At 42.4% G+C, this 17307-nt stretch overlaps 1 protein-coding gene across 2 annotated transcripts in view; it reads right to left on the bottom strand.

The window, feature by feature from the left end:
* Positions 1 to 3496: 3496 nt before the first annotated feature.
* The window catches only part of il10rb (interleukin 10 receptor, beta), a 28783-nt gene continuing 14972 nt past the window's right edge, over positions 3497 to 17307 (bottom strand). For both annotated transcript variants that reach the window (XM_039818067.1, XM_039818066.1), the window contains 5 exons: positions 15905 to 16065; positions 10332 to 10485; positions 8765 to 8919; positions 5487 to 5647; positions 3497 to 4198 (listed from right to left, as the gene is read on the bottom strand). In XM_039818067.1, coding sequence (XP_039674001.1) covers positions 3970 to 4198; positions 5487 to 5647; positions 8765 to 8919; positions 10332 to 10485; positions 15905 to 16065 — 860 coding nt within the window. In that variant the 3' untranslated portion in view covers positions 3497 to 3969. The remainder of the gene's footprint in view (positions 4199 to 5486; positions 5648 to 8764; positions 8920 to 10331; positions 10486 to 15904; positions 16066 to 17307) is intronic.

Genomic DNA, 17307 nt, shown 5'->3' with positions numbered 1-17307 from the left:
CAGAAACACACCACTTAACTTTGTAACTATGTTAACAGGTCAGAACATGTTTCATTTTATGTGAAGAAATTCCACAAGTAGCTGTTTTGGATGAATTGTTGGACATGACCAGCGCTCCCTGTTTACGGTGAACTAGCCTGTTTAAAGGTGAGGCTGGAAGGAGTTTTTAAATGACTTTTAAGGAATCTGAAGAGAGCGTCTGTGGGGGTCTGCTCTTGTTCTTGTTGATAGTTTGAAACTACCACTTGGCACTTTTGACTATGCACTTTGTGTCTTATTCCTTCTTTGTGTGAATGCCCTTTGTGTGTCTCAATGAGATTACCTGTATAAAAAAAGAAAAGTTAAATAAAAATAAAGTGGATTTCTCCAGTTCTTCTAATCAGCACATACATTTGAGCAAAATGTTAAACAACACAACACTTAATAAATCACAACGTCAGTAGGTCATAACTAGCCTGGCACTGGCAGACTAATAGCTATAGCGTCTGGAACCACTCAGTTCATTTCAAATTTACCACCGCTGCAGACCAAACGGCCTCTGGGCGCAACCGAATACACCTACAACCAATCACAGCAACCAACTGACGTAGCGCTGAGCGACACATGCAACTTAAGGCGGTGCTTGCTCCGTTTTGAAGCAGGAAAAAAATGGCACCCAGAGTCAAAAACTTTCTAAAATTAGAACTAATCAGTACACAAAAATGCGTTCCTTAAAACTATATGCAATTCAGTAAAAGAGTCTTGATTCATATATGAGAAGCACTACCTAGTTTGACAGTTTGATCGGAGTTTGGCGAGCCTGGTGCAGTATACCTGTCAGGGGTGCGGTTGAGTTGTATTATCCTACAGGTGTGTCTATTATTTTGCCCATCCCATTTATATCAATGAGAATAGGTCAAGGTCAAGGTCGTTTTATTTCATACCCGTAGGTAAATTCGTTATGCAGTAAAAAGAATTTGGTCGTCCACACATAATAAACATAACAACATACAATTATTCCACATACAAATTTACAAGTAATAATTAATAATCATCAATACTCATCATGACAAACTGCACCGCAACACATAGGTGTTCTCTATCCATGTTAATTATGAAAGAACTAAATCTTCTCTCGTACTGATATTATTTAAAACTTCAATTGCGGCCGGAACAAAAGTATTCCTGTACCGTCTTGTTTTCCATCTTGAGGATGCAAACCGGCAACCAGACGGAAGTAACTTAAAATCAATTCGTAAGGGATGCGACAGATCACTCAAGACAGTACTTGCTTTCCGATACAGCTGATTTGTGTAAATACTTCCTAAATTATTTTGATTTACTCCTATTATTCTACTCGCCCACCTTACAATTTGGTTTAAAGAGTTTTTGTTCTTCACCGACAGGCTTCCATACCACACCCCAATGGAGAATGACAGAACAGATTCAATAAAAGCAGAATAAAATAATGTCAACATGCGTCTCTCAACGTGAAATTTTGCAAGTTTCCTAAGGCAACTCAAACGCTGTTGACTCTTCTTACAGACCATTTCGCAATTCAGCTCGAATGACAATTTTGAATCAATAACAATACCAAGATATTTAAAACAGGCTATATAACAAACACCTCTGATACAACTGATACAGTTCAACGGCAACAACTTTTAAACCTCCATTAAGGAGGACTTACTGCCAACAGCAGCCGAGTGTATGTGCTTCCGTTTACTACTGATGTCAATTATGTTTTTTGTAAGAAATCGCTGCACTCTCCTGTAGGTGCAAAACAGACAAGAGGCAGACTCCATTCAAAGCCTCCCACATCTTGCAACGACACTGTTGGTGTCAGTTGTACCCTCTGTAGTCACTTTATTGGACTTCATCTGCTTATGTTTATTTAATTAGGGCTGCACGATATTACCTAAAATCCAAATCACGATTAATTGCACATTCTACCTCGATAACGATAAATTAATTATAATTAATCACGTTGTTCTAAATCATCTCTTTCCAGACGACGGACACTGCGTTTTTTTGGGCATAAGTTGCTCAGTTGACTGGGACCCGGTGTTTGAGCTATCCTCCATGATGCTTTCCATGCGGCTGACTGGTACAGCATCAGCAGTTCGATGTCGATACATTTTCGATTAATCCTCCAGCCCTATATTTAATGCTACCTAATTAGCACCTTTAGGCTACTTATGTGAACCCATTAAAGCACAATGACAGTATAACCATGATTTTACTCTGAAAATCATTATTAAAGCTGCTGTAGGTAAGATTGTGAAGATCCAGGACTTTGCCAACAAATTTGAACATCGACAACTTCTCAGTCCCTCCCCCCTTTCTGCTGCAGCCCAAACCGTCTCCTAAGCCCCTCCCACACAAGGGAGTTTGACAGAAGTGTCGGCATGTCAGACAGACAACATGTTCAATAACTAAACACTAACACAACGTTAACTTTACTCACCAACAGTAAAACGATGCTAACTAGCAGGCTACCGTTAGCCATTTCAGCATCATACCACTGTGCAAACGTTACCATCATCCTCACCAACGTAGCTTTGTGGACTTTTGACTACTAATAACCAAGTGAAAGATAAATCATTCATGGTAATTATGTTACCTGTTGAGAGGAAATGTGGCTACATCTGCATCGTTCTTCAGATCTTTAAAATCCCAGAGCTCACGCCCACTCCAATATTCACCTGAGTTTTGGGAAACCTTTCTGCAGCTTGTGCGCGGGGAGGGGAGAACGCTATATATGCGTGTGCCTGAGCAGTGATTGACAGGCAGATAGCCCCCGTGGCCCTAATTGGAGAAAATCAACCGGGAGTGGTGGAATTTTGCCAATGGCACTACAGGCTGTAGGAGGTGCCAGAGGAGCTGTTTTTTTTATTTTACATAATTCATGTAGTTCTACTGGAACATAGGGTCAGTTTCAGCAAATATGACAGAAAGTTAGTTTTATAAGACTTACCTACTGCATCTTTAATGCAGACTAGGATTCATATATAGACTCACAGATACGCAATGTCTAATTTATACTATGCTAACCATCTCTGCGCAAGCTTTTCTGCAGAGCTGGTTGGCCCCACAGCTCCCAGAGAGAGGCTTGTCTCCTGAAACATGGGACGCCAAAGATGCCGCAGAAGTTTGGTTGGACATCAGAGCCGGAAGGTGGGATATCAGGACATTTGTGGTCCCAGCATGCATCAGCCCACATAGGCGCACAGCAGCAGAAGTATACATTTAGCTTGTCCACTCACCCACATTTAGTCAGATTAGGGGGACCTTTCAACCATTCACAGCATGAAGGCTAATGCTACGTTTACACGTGGCCGGCTATTTTCATAAACGGACATTTCAACCTCTCGGTTTTCAGAAAAGTGTTTGTTTATATGTACCCGTGTATATATGCCGTCAATGCAGTCAAGAGCATGCCAGACCTGTAGGTGGCAGTGTAACGAGAAGCTCAATCAGAATCGAAAACGAAGTTTTCCAAAATCTCCACTTTGGCCGGAGTTTTTAGAAATAATCGTTTTCTGTGATAAAAACGGGGTTTTTGTGTAAATGAGAGGCCGAACCGCAGGAAAATATCTGCGTCTTCCCTTCTGTTGGAGATGAGGGAAAGGAAATGTACAACATTAAAATCAGGAAGGAACAGTAGGCGACATGAGGGTCTGCATCTGTAAAGAAAGATATCAACAGTGAAGTCCACGTGTATCCTCCTTGGCAGTTGGAAACACGGAGTGACATCACAGCACATGGTTTTGTTCCAGTGTGAGTCGGTCAGTCATTATCTTGTTTTCTAAAAGTCCCTTTTCCACACTTTTCCTCTTTTTTTAGATAACAGTTTCCTCTCATTTCACAGTGACAGTTGGAGAAAAGGCACGCTGCACATTTTCCACAAACATCTATCTTCCTTAGCACGGTTCATCCTCGCTTCATGCTCTTCTCAACAAAAGTCTTTTTGGCGTGCATGCCTTGCCTTCATACACACATGTCAACAACGCCCTCGTTGGCGATCAGAAGTCGAGTCTTGAGCCCTGGAGCCATGTCCTTCATCTTCACCTGCTCCAAGTCGAGGAAACCCTGGCCAGAGTCTTCGTCCCCCGAGGACGACTGAATGCTGTCAGGCTGCCGCAGGCCCGAGCTGCACCCTGTGGAGTACACTCCTGAGTCTCCGCTGCCGCCGCTGCCCTGGCGACTGTGTCTGCCACTGGAGACATAAAGGGGAAGGTACATTCATTCTATCACTTGCTGGCAAAAAATATACAAGGCAACACACACAACTATATGTGAACACTGTGAGGTGAAAGAGCGGCTGAGTCTTTGAAAGCCATATAAATATAAAACCCCTTGAAAATGTTGGGGGTCTCCCACAGGATTGTGGGAGACTGTGTTGGGTGGACCTCGGAGCCTCTAGGGGGCTCGGGGCCTCGCTCCCCAGAAGAAAAAAGTGTCCATTTCAAAGTTAATCATCGTCGATTTAACGCACTTTGAGAGCAACATTAAATGGCTAGATCTATGAAGAACTGTGTGCTCTTGTAAACTGTTGAATCATAAACACATTGCTTGTTCAGATATGAATGGTGATGACATGGCAAAAAGTCACACCCAAGCGTGGTCAACAAGATGGAGTTTAGAGCAGTTTAAAAGTCTTGTGTGTCTGTTGTCTAAAGTTTGCTGGTGTTAGCTTGAAACAAACCAATGCTTACATCACTTTGTGTTTCTATAAATATCTATAAATAAATAAATATATATAAATATAATCTATAAACAGTAGAAATGCTTGATTTTTTTGTTTGTATCTAGTGTAAATTGTCCTTAAATGAAATTCAGTCACTGTCAGGATTTGTTTAGAGCAACCCATCAAAGAGTAAAGTCATTTCTCTCACAATGTAGAGGGATTTCCTAATTTATAAAGGACACAGGTAACATGTTTTAAACTTCCTATGAATAAAATCCAAATTATCTTTTGTTCATATAGTGTATGTATTTTGTATATATTCTGTGTTTTGAAAAGCGGACGGAGTCCCATGTGTGTCCTGGGTCGTTTCAATGCATTTACGGTAAAGGTCAGAATACAGGGGCACTCCAATTTTAGCGGCGATAGTTTGACCACGGACATGACAGTGATGGCTAACTTGATGCAGCAACATCACACGCTGCCTCTGGACCCCCCGAGAAGCTCAGAGGACAGGATAAGACCGAGGTCGGCTGATTGCCGTCTCTTGCATCTCCGTGGTCAATCCCATCGCCGCCAGAGACAGACACAAGCGGAGCGGAGACAAGTCTCAGCGAGAAGGGCACATGTAGTGACATTGCTCGCGGAGCAATATTTGTAAATTATTTTTTTACTTTTTCGAGAGAATCACTGGCTGCTTGTATTTCCTGGCCCCGCGTAACGTTTTACCTTGAATGTTCTTATGAGAAGAATATTTTGGCTACGAGACTGTGGCGAACACGTGACACGTGAGCTGATGTAGCATCAGAGATGAACCCACCTGCTGTCTGACGGGGGCACCGGCAGGGCCTCAGGGGGAGGGATGTGGATTTCTGGGACCAGTGGCTCAGGACAGACGGTCACCTTGTCACACAACAGCTCCGAGTCGGAATCCGGGGTGAGGAGGCGAGGAATGTCAGACCCAGATGAGTCATAAAGATACTGGGGGGGGGAGAGGACAGAGAGTGAAATGATGTCAGTATATAAAATTTAGTGAGATTAAATTCTGACATGCAAATTCTTCGTTGGCTTATAATCAACGTGGTGGATACTCAGCTGCTATAGCAATTGGCTAGCTATAATTTCTTTCACTAACACCAAGCAACACAGTCTTCCTGTGCTGCATTTAAAGGGTAACTACCGTTTTTTTCAACCTGGACCCTATTTTGGATGGAGTCTGGTGGGTTTAGTGCTAGCGACTTCAGAGCTGTTTCTGGTTAAACAGAAAGGTCTTAAAGAGGTTTTAAAGGTCTATCTCTGTAGGGATCCTTTCCACAATGTTATCAGACACTTAGAATAATAATCAGCGGCAAAATAAAGCCCTTCTAGTGGACTAAACTGACGTTGCACATTTGCCCCATAGGGTCACATTGCATTGGGCAGTATAAAGGTTAGAGACGGGAGGTTGTGACCGGGAGGTCGTTGGTTCAATCCCCAGACCGACGGGATCAAATCTGGGTGGGGAAAGTGAAAGATCAGCGCTTTTCCCTCCCTCATTACCACCACTGAGGTGCCCTTGAGCAAGGCCCTTAACCTCCAACTGCTCCAGTGGAGCTGCTCAGTGGCAGCTAGGGCTGTGACAATAACCGCATCACCGCAATACCGGCGGTGACGTGCCACTACCGCGGTCATGACGTCATCACCGCCATCACCGCATATTTATTTTTTTTACCTTTAGCTCGCGTAACTTACAGGAGAACAGATATTGTGTGATATGACATATAATGAAAGCAATAATCATTGTTTAGTTACCCTCATCGACTGTCTTCCATCCTACATTCAAGAGTTTATGGAGAGAAAAATGTGCAGTGTTTACCATTGCACATTAGCCTAGCAGCTAGCGGAGTTTTCTTCTGCTTATAGCTTAATCCTGACAAAACTGAACGGTTGAATCTCAGCCTGCATGCACGTTTTGTAGCCTAAACAGAGCAGCTTATATTGGTTATCTTAGACAGAGCACTCTGTCTGCTTAGCTGCTAAGACCGCTGTGCTGCAGAGCGTCTTTCCTTGGCATTGTCGGCAAACCTTTTTTTTTCTTTTTACTTTATTGACAATAGAGCTTTCTGAACTGTCTGTGGAATAGATCAACGGAGATGAGAGAAAGCAGAGTGGCCATAAATGACAGCAAAACACAGTAAAGACTCTCACATTGAGCTGAAATGGAAACACTACGCTACGCACGGAGTGCCCGGTGGGCTGGTGGATGTCCTGCATAGGACAAGTCATGCCTTCGCAGCGAAAGGTTTAGATTATTTCCCCCTCAAAATAGGTAATTGAGCACTGTAGTGGTTATGACCATATCAATGACTATGTAACTACATGGAAACGGGATAAACGATGTCTGTGGCTTGCACAGTAATAGCGTTACTGAAGCTTAGCTCTAGCATCGCGCTGTCTCCTGGGAATTCAGTTGTAGCAGAAAAAGGTAAACAGTAGTGTGCAGATTGGTGCGTAGTGTGTGAAGAGTGAAAAGCGGAGTTGTTTATAAGGGAAGAAGCTTGGAGTATGAAGAATATAGCAGATATAGCTACAACACACGGAAGAGCCTTTTGAGTTTGATGGTCGTCCTTATTTATTCGAACCCGAGTATACAGACGAAGAACTAGCACAACTCACAAGAGTTGGAAAGAACGAGACTGACAGACAGAGGGGAAACAGGCAGATGAACTTGCTGCTCCAAGCACAAGCTAAAGCTAGCCTTCAGTAACTGGGAGACATAGCCACACCACCGGGCGCTCCGTGGATTTTTATTGGGATGATTATCACAAATGCCTGGCTGAATACACTCACCAGACGGCAGCTAACGGCTAACAGCTACTACCGCACTACTGTTTTTTTAGGGGGGGATACACTTCAAGACATGACATGACCTGTCCTCTGGAGGACATAGCCACACCACCACCGCTCGGTGGATTGTTATTGGGATGATTATCACAGAAGCCTGTCTGAATACACTCACCGGACGGCAGCTAGCACCTAACGGCTATCAGCTAGCAGGGCAAGCTAGCTACCGGCAGGATCGAGACAGGGACCAGGGTAGGTGAATTTAAACAATGTCTGAGTTGAAAACGCATCTTGTTGACACGTAAGGGCCCTGTTCATGTGGCACAGACATATTAATTGCATTTTGTGTCTGTTAAGAGGCACAAAGGCACTCTAAAATTTGCCCCGAGCACTGCCGTTTTAGCTCAGGGGACGCTTTTAGTACGTAGCTGCAGCTTCTTCGTGTTACCTGCACTGATTCGGGTCGGGGTTTTTTCTATCGAAAGTACTCGCGTAGCTATAGCGATCAAGATTAACATAAAAATTGGCCGGAATTCTCCTTTAAGCCGATGTTTATCGGGGGGTAACGGCCATTCACTTTACCGGCGGTATTGACAACCGATAAAGCCACTGTGTCTTGAGAAGCTCAAGCTTGTTGTTATATTGTTTACTTTACATCATCTTTGCTATCTCTTTTTCCTCTCGCTTTTCCTCACAGCAGCACTCATACGCTGCTCTCCGTTACCGCTTGCTCTCCACATGGGCACTGACGTCAATCACTTAAGGCCCCCTGCCATTCTCGCTCTAATTTACGCTACTCTTGTAAGGGGGTTGCGGTTAACAGCCATACCGCGATGATATGTTGCTTCGTCACCGCGATAAGAAAAATACTATACCGTCACAGCCCTAGTGGCTGCAGATCAGACTGTGGTTGTACTGGGCAGCTTCCAGGTATGAATTTAGAACTGTGTGAATGTGATCAGGGCGTTCCTGCAAAAGAGAGGCAGCCTCCCTGAACAAATAAAGGTTAAATTAAAACATAAAAAATTGCTGTGGCTGCCGGTTACAGCATTCACGCTTAATACTGAACCAGTGTGAAAGATTTTTGTTCCTATTAGACACAAAAACATAGGAAAATAGGGTTGGAAAAAAAAAACAGTAGTTACGCTTTAATTCAACTGGCCAAATATATGACAATAAAACCCATGTTCTCAAAACAACAACTATTGACATCTTTACATATCAGAAATGTTAAACTAAATGTGCCTGCTGTGTGCACATACTGTGACTTCATACCTGGAAGTGTGTAGGCAGCTGGTTGGAGGGGTAAAACGTCGCCTTAACAGTCTTGAAGAACCAAAAGGAGCAGCAGAGTATGACTAGCACGAACAAGAAGCAGATCACCAGAGAGAGCAGGAAGTAGCCAAAGATCTGCCACCACGGAATGGCACCTGTTAAAGTGGGACACGAACATAGATCACATCAAATTTGAGTAGAGTTGCATGTTGCTTCTGTTATCACCTACATACACTCGCACGGGTACATACAAACTTGAATGTGTAGCTTCTGTTATACTCCTTTCCCACTGGCCAAAAAGCCACTTACACCCACTAACATCTGGCTTCTGTCTGCAGTGCCAAAGGTTACAATCAGCATTTACTCCCAGGACATATGACTCTGCAGTAGGCACGGGTATTTATCGACAGTGATGGATACAGCACACCAAGCGTGGACAATGTCTTCTTAAATCTTAGCGCCGTTAATCCAATGCACGTTTTGTCAAGTTCTGTGAATATCTGCTCACGGTCACGCTCTCTACTTTCTGTGTGCGCTGAAAAAAAAATCTGGTGTTCCTACACATCCCTGGCTGTGCAAATGGAAAACAAACCGAAATGTTACTTCTATGTCAATCAAAACGCAATAATCCTACAAAACGATACACGCATCCCTTGAATTACTCTTTAAAAGCAGCAACAACGCACTGATGTATTTTATACAAATCACTGCTCTCTTTAGTACTTTGTATACCTATCTTCTCATACAGGCTTCTGTGAGATTGTTCCAGTACAGAACATCTACGCAAAAATAGAAAGGCATCAGAAAACAAATATATACAGTTTATTTTTTCACATTGCAGGTTTTTACAAGAAAAAACAAAGAAACGTAGATTTACAGTAATCAATACAATGTTACTGTAAACACAAACTGTGTTTTGTAAAGGATGGGGTGGATGGTTTATGGATCCCGCCTTCTGTTAGGGTGTGGCCTCCTACTCCTCTCTCTTCCTCTCGCTCTCACTGCCTCCATGTTTGCAAAGTGTTTTGCATTTTGACGAGAAGTGTTTTCATGATTATTGCAAGAGTTTTCGTTCTCCAACAAAGTGTCTAATGTAAGAAACTGTGTTTAGCAAGAAGCGCGTTGCAGATGTGCAAACAAAGTGCAAAGCAGAAAACATTTTGGTGCCCTTTGTTTAAGGCATGGTTACAAAACTTTAGGTTTGTGATGCTTTTGTCTAAGCATTCACTTTTAGTGTGTAAGCAATCGGCAAAAATTGTAAATGTCAGCGCTCAGCTTTAATTGGCGATGTTAAAAACCGAGAAATCCAGAAATCAATCGGACAGCTGCAGCTGATAAAGAACGCTGTAGCTCGAGTTCTCACAAAAACCAAGAAAGTAGGTCACATCACTCCAGCTCTGAGAGCTTAACACTGGCTTCCTGTTTAATATAAATCACTTTGACTTGACTTGCTGCTGAAATGCTATACAAATACAGCGGACTTGCCTTGCTTTCATAATATATTCTCAGAGGGCAGCAACAGGCAGATTCTTTTAGGCATTATTGTTTGTGATTAAAAAAGTGTTACCTTCGGTCTGCACGCAGTGGGGTGAGGTGAAGCTGCTCTCCTTGTTGAAGAAGTCGTAGCGTGACTGGACACTCACACAGTACCAGGTCCAGGGTTTCAGGTCCGACAGAGTCACCACGGGGACCTTGCTAGCCAACGTCTGGGTTTCTAAGGCCTGAAGGAGAGGTGAGACCTTTAGGAAGGCTACTTCATTTAATTTATTCACGAGCCAGCGTACTACAGTCAAACCCAAAGTTTGAAGAAAAAAAAAATCTTTCAGCACAGATGTCATTCAACCACATCATTATATATTTTTCATTAATATTTCCTTAGGATTAACTAACTGATGAATGATGATCGTTTCTACCCCAGTATTAAAAGATTTTTTTTTTATGTTCATTGTAGTAAATCGCCCACTTCTATGCATGTCTGTTTACCTCTGAACACTATATTGAAAAGGCTATAATAACAGTCAGATCAGATTAGAGTCACTTCATAGCTGTCGTTCATTAGTGTGACCACAAATGTCTGGGCGGACAGATCTTTTGACATTGATGGTAGTTTACTGAGATTAATGCTCTGTATGTAAACAGGACTTTGGGTTTCTCCTTTATCCTCATTCAAATATGGGTGATTCTGTTAAGCAAATGACAGCCAGCAAGCGTGAGAGCAAATACGATAAACAGCGGTGGCTCAAAGGTCTGCGGTCAAAGATGACGTTGTGTCACAGTGCTCCAGCACATGGTGAAGCAAGGTGTGTGTTGCTGTCCCTTACCGTCACCGGCCTACATTTGCAATATTGCTACAATAACACTTAACAATAAGCTGGAATGGAAGTTTCTCAACAAATAGCTTCATGGCTGGTTCCTCAAAACACCAGTCAACTCTCACAGGAGATGTGCAGGCCAGGCCAGAGGAACTGAGAATCTGAGCTGGTGGAAATTTGGTGTCTCTCATTAGGGCTGCACGATATAAAAAAATAAAAAACATTGGAATATTTTTCTTTTCTGCAGGTATAGCACATATTATACACATATGAATGGTATTTCCAATCCATCAAAATGTTGCTAAAATATTTTGTTCCGATGCTTTCATGGACTCTCTATGGGCTTCTCCCTTGACTGTTGCCTCCACGCCCCCCCGATTGCCTGCGAGCTTCTCCTGACTATACGGTAATTTGTCTACTATGCGACAAAAAGTTGCGTGGTTATGACACAATCGTTAGCCTATTTTTCCAAAAACGTCTGGTACGGAGCCATAACGTGAGGTACAAGGTAATGGAGCCTTTTATACATTGTCGTGTTTCTTAAATAAACATTGAACTTTAAACGCTTCAAATGTAAAGTTATTCGCTGTCAACATGACGCCAAAATGAATGGCAGTCAATGGAATGCTAGCGAAAGGTGATGGCTTGTTAGCCTCAGAATCTCCCCATAGGAGGTAAGCTTTCCGGATGCTCGCTTACCCCTTTGGCGGATACACTAATTATATTCACTTTCGTTTATGGTCCCATGGCATGAAAACTGCACTTTATGAGGTTTTTAACATTAATATGCGTTCCCCCAGCCTGCCTATGGTCCCCCAGTGGCTAGAAATGGTGATAGGTGTAAACCGAGCCCTGGGTATCCTGCTCTGCCTTTGAGAAAATGAAAGCTCAGATGGGCCGATCTGGAATCTTCTCCTTATGAGGTCATAAGGAGCAAGGTTACCTCCCCTTTCTCTGCTTTGCCCGCCCAGAAAATTTGGCCCACCCATGAGAGAGAGAGATCATGGCTTTCAAATGAACAAAGTGGCAGTTGGTCAAGGCCACACCCCCACCATCCACCTTGCCCCCCCTCTCTCCTCCTCAGACACAGAAATGGCACATCCTAAGGAAAGCTCATTGTGGGACTGGCTCTAGTGGCTGTAATTCTGCACCAAGGCTGAATTTCGGGAAAGAGACTTAAGATACAGTATTAGGGGACCACTAAGGTCTATATAAAAGAGACTTCAGATACAGTATTAGGGGACCACTAAGGTCTATCTAAAAGAGACTTCAGATACAGTATTAGGGGACCACTAAGGTCTATCTAAAAGAGACTTCAGATACAGTATTAGGGGACCACTAAGGTCTATATAAAAGAGACTTCAGATACAGTATTAGGGGACCACTAAGGTCTATATAAAAGAGACTTCAGATACAGTATTAGGGGACCACTAAGGTCTATATAAAAGAGACTTCAGATACAGTATTAGGGGACCACTAAGGTCTATATAAAAGAGACTTCAGATACAGTATTAGTAATACCACTAGGGGAAAAAAAAAAAAAAGGAAAAAAAAAAAAAAAAAATAAAAAAAAAAAAGGGGGGAAAAAAAGTTAAAAAAAAAAAAAAAAAAAAAAAAATAGGGGAAAAAAGCATCCAAAAAGCACCATGTCATGGGACCTTTAAGATAGGGCATTTGTGCTGCATTCATGTGGTGTTAGAATAATCTGAAAATAAGTTACCAACTGGGAAAATTCCCACTGCATTGAGATAGGGCATGCCTTGCGGAGGTCTGAGTCTTGTTCTTATCTTTTATATCGTATCATTTTTATATATCACTCAATCACACCAAGAAAGCACGGCAATCAAGACAAGTCTGGCGGGTTGCTGACATCACTGCAGACCCCTGACACTGAGTAGCCGACAGTCTGCCCCGGCCCGGCCGACAGCCGTGCCAGCAGGGAGAGAGGGCATAGCACTGCTACAGGAAGCGGGGAGCATGAGCTGCCAGCCGCGAGCCATTTCCACCCAGAGCCTTTCCAAGCTGACCTAAAGCCTAAACGCTGCGGAGGAAATGTGCCCAGCAAGGCAATGCTGGGGAGAGAAGGAGATCCTCCCACACCAAGCGGCCATGAGCCGAGACACATCCCCCAGCTGATTATGCAGATTGCACCCGTTGAGAAGTGTAAAAATATGTTCGGTTCATTATGAAAATGGGCCTGCCTTAGTCTCGCTCTGCCAGACCTTTCTCGCTTTGCACTGGTCACAGCCCAATTGCCCATCGGGAAGGAACTTGTTTTGGTGGAACGTGTACGTTCAAAAGTTGTTTCAGTCGTGCAACTGACTAGCTAGCTGTCTGGATTTACCCTGCAGAGATCTGAGGAGCAGTTAACCATAGTCCTCACAAATCCACCGGAGTTTAAAATTACAACATAAAGAAAGCGGAATCCAGCCGAAAATAAAGACCTCGGCAACGGAGCAATTTGGAACCTCGTGGATATGGACTGTAAATAATTAATGGACAACACTTGATTAGTGCTGGATCCACAGCCTTCTGGCCAATAATAACTTCTCATCCCATAAAATGGATACAGAATGGATACAGAAAACAGGTAGCTAGCAGAGCAATATGGGTTGAGGTGTGTGTTTGGATCAGCAAAAAACTAGTGACATTTCCAAAGAATGTAGTTGTTGTTGTAGTTAATGTAGTCTGATTCACTGGTTTTTGCCATATCTTCCCTCTCCTGATGCAGGTGAGGGAGGTGTGGGTGGAGTCCTCCAGTTCTCTACAGCTCCGCTCGCTGTGATTCTCCAGAAACTTGGTAACCAACGCCCACTTTTTTATGATGCAGTCTAATACCTCTAGAAATGATCCAACGCCCATGTATCGTGTTTACTCAGAAAGACGTCACGTTACAGAAGCCTCTTAGGCCTTTAAAAACAATCTTAACTTAAATATTAAGGATTTTGGGGCTGACCCTGCAAATCAAAGGATGTTTCCTAATGCAGAACTAGATAAAATGTACAGTTACCATTTAAAACATACATTATTTCTAAATGCCCAGTAAAATCTTGTTCACATGACTAGAATGTAAAAAAAAAAAATAACACAAAAGCTACATGACATGAGGGCATACTGTGTTAACCCCATGCAAGAACAAGAGGGGGAAAAAAGAAGTTTAAGTTTTCAACTGAGAAACTGGTTTGTTTTTTTAAATAATATACTGCGGATTCATCTCTCTGCAGCACATGCAATATTAAAGCAAATGAGAATTTGAAGGTATTCATTTTCTAGGCTGTTTCTAATTACTGTTTTTTTTCCTTTTGTGTATGCTTGGCCTTTATCCAAATAATTTGACATACTCCTTAGCTCTGGGTTATTTTAGAACGCACTGTAATAACCTGCGTCTTCCTCGTCAAACCAGTTTGAAGTCAGACCTGCAGGCTGTTCTTTTTACAAACAGCTGGCCGGAAATCCTGTAACCAGAAAAGAACTCATGTACTCTCTCATGTGAGATTCACCCACCTGGTAGCACAGACAGGAATCACTTCTGCCAGGCATATAGGGCACAAGTAAAAACCACTAAAGCAACGAGCCGCTGAACATACGGAAGAGAAACACAGAAAGCAGGTGCTCTGTTAACGGGGCTGATTGTGAGCTTATGACTTGATTATGTGGCTGCTGCAGTCTCACGGGTTTCAGCAGCTCTCTTTAGGGACTGAAGAGAAAATAGGAAGTGTTAACAGGGGAAACTGTTGGGTATTTTCCTGTTTTAACATGTCTGTGTGGATCTTTCCACACTGTAGTTATTGAACAAATTATCTGTATGAGAGAACATAAAGGCTACAGGGGAATTGATGTAAAAGTCTGTGGAAATGCTGATATATATTCTTCATGTAGTATACAGTAAAAGGCCACTTTCAGATTGCAGGGGAAAAAAAGGTAGTCCTAAGTTAGATACAGGTCTGATTTTTAAGAGCCTTACAGCCAAGTTTAAAGAAGCTAAAGACTCAAACCCCAACAAAGCTGTCGTGGATGGGATCACCTGCCTGTCTTGACAGCGAGTCTGACCCTGTTTTGGGTGATAATGCCCGGCTGTCAGGCGTTAGAGCTGTTTGCTTCCACTGCACATCAACGCTGACTTCAGTGGCCTCCATGTTTACTTCAGTATGACAGCGTGCTGCGTGTCATGTCTTTGTTATTGTTCATTTGTGCATGTGTGTTCAGGACCGTATTGGCCAAATATAAAAAATAATGTGAACTAGGGATAGACCGATTATCGGGCCGCTTTTTGGCAGTTTGCAGATTATCTATAGCAGCGTTTTATTTGTCTGATAACCGATAAAGTGAATGATTTAAAAAGTGCACTACTTTGGCTCGGCTACAGCTCTGTGTCTGTCCCTCTGCTTCGGTTTCACTCCCCACTGAGTCTGACTTAATGTCTCCCCCCCAACACTATCTGACTGTTACTGGGTATAATGTTGAAACTTTCTAATTTATTAAATAATTGCTTAGATCATTTAAACAAAGTTTTAAATTGGAGTTTGCAACATTTCAAAATCTAAATTTTGACTTAAAGATTTTAATTTTCACTGTAAATGTATAATGGGTTCCAAATACCGGTTATCAGTTTCATTAACTACTAATAATCATTATCAGTACGGCTCTTTTAAAAAACAGTATCGGTCGATCCCTAATGTCAACAGATAAAGAAAAAAAAATGGATCTGAGCAATGAATCCAAACTGAGCACTAAGGCTTTCAGTGTGAACGCAGTCAAAGTTAGTTCAAAGGAATCTAGTAGGCATGAGCCTGGTGTTAGTCAGAGGGATGAGAGTTGGGTGTCCTACCTCTGTGTCTACGGAGCGTTCCCAGTAGAGGATGTGGTAGTTCAGCTCTGGGATATGGTCCTTCATGGAGCTGTTGGCGCTGGTCAGAGGGTCAGAGATGATAATGTCCAGACCACTTCCAGCAGGAGAAAGATCCACTCTGGATGGAGGACCCACAGCAGCTAGCGGGAGAGAGGAATGGATAGATGAGAGGTCGTTTGGGCCTTTTATTTTTGAAAGCTTCAATAGCACAAACCTCGTATTCAATAAAAAAATAAAAGTTTTAAATTAACCTTACTCATAAATTTAACTACAGGAATCTTGTTTCACAAAATCATCACATACTCAAGTATAGAAATGAAACTGATATTTGATTAATTAGTCGATTCACGAAAATTGTATCAACTACTTTTTTTGATAAATCGATAGTCTTAGTCTTTTACAAGCAAAAATGACGACCTTTCTATTCTCTCTGTCTGTTGTTGAAAACAGCTGAATGAGCATTTTAGAGCTAGGCCTTTTTCTATTTATTATAGGCTGTTTATTTAATATACATTTTCATTTACATGTGTTGCAGCTGAGTATTTTCAAACAGGAAAGCAAACCTTGTCGTTGCATTTTATTTTGATCACAATATGTTTAAATTAAAGTGCTTGTGACATCCCATATGTGACCTACTTACAACTGCTCATTTAGCCTACCTTTAGAAACTACCAAGTTATATATTGTGTATCGCCATTCAGCAGAACAATACAGAGATATCATTTTAGGTCCATATCGCCCTGCCCTACCACAAGACCAAACTAAATACTTACAGCGAATTTGCTGCGATAATGGGATGATGCTTAAAACATTTAATGTGATTACAGCAGGACCATCAGTGAAGCAGTTTGCATTGATCTATACATGATTGTGTGGTTCTTCCAGTATGTGTTATCAGTAATAAACCCTCTCCTTTAGTTCATTAAATGCCTGCAGCCATCTGAAGGCAGCAGGACAACTATGTTGTGAAATCTTTAGCCTCTGATTGGAGAAGTGCTGCTGCAGAGCCATTACACACAGCCGTCGACTGCGTTAACCTGGGTACAAACCGGCTACTCTTAATGTCAGGGTCGTGGGTTTGAGCCCCAAGTTGGGGTAGCTTGTGGTAGTAGGTAGAGTGGTCGCCCCATGATCACAAGGTTGGCGGTTTAATCCCACGTCAAAGTGTCCCTGAGCAAGACACTGAAATCTTTAAATACCATCACCTTTTATCTGATCTCAGCTGACAAAACCACTAACAAATCAATCAGTGAGCAGTATGAGGACCTGCTATTCCAGCTTTGCTGCCTGTGTTGGGAATTCTAAGCTTAGTGACGCTGTGTTTACAGAAACCATGTCGGAGAGCCCTTATGAAAAACAAAATCACTTTTTCTGGGATTTGG

This window comes from Perca fluviatilis, chromosome 12 (genome assembly GCF_010015445.1).
Source record: "Perca fluviatilis chromosome 12, GENO_Pfluv_1.0, whole genome shotgun sequence".
Lineage (NCBI taxonomy): Eukaryota > Metazoa > Chordata > Actinopteri > Perciformes > Percidae > Perca > Perca fluviatilis.
The sequence above is the reverse complement of the archived record's forward strand: the minus strand, read 5'-3'. Positions and strand labels throughout refer to the sequence as shown.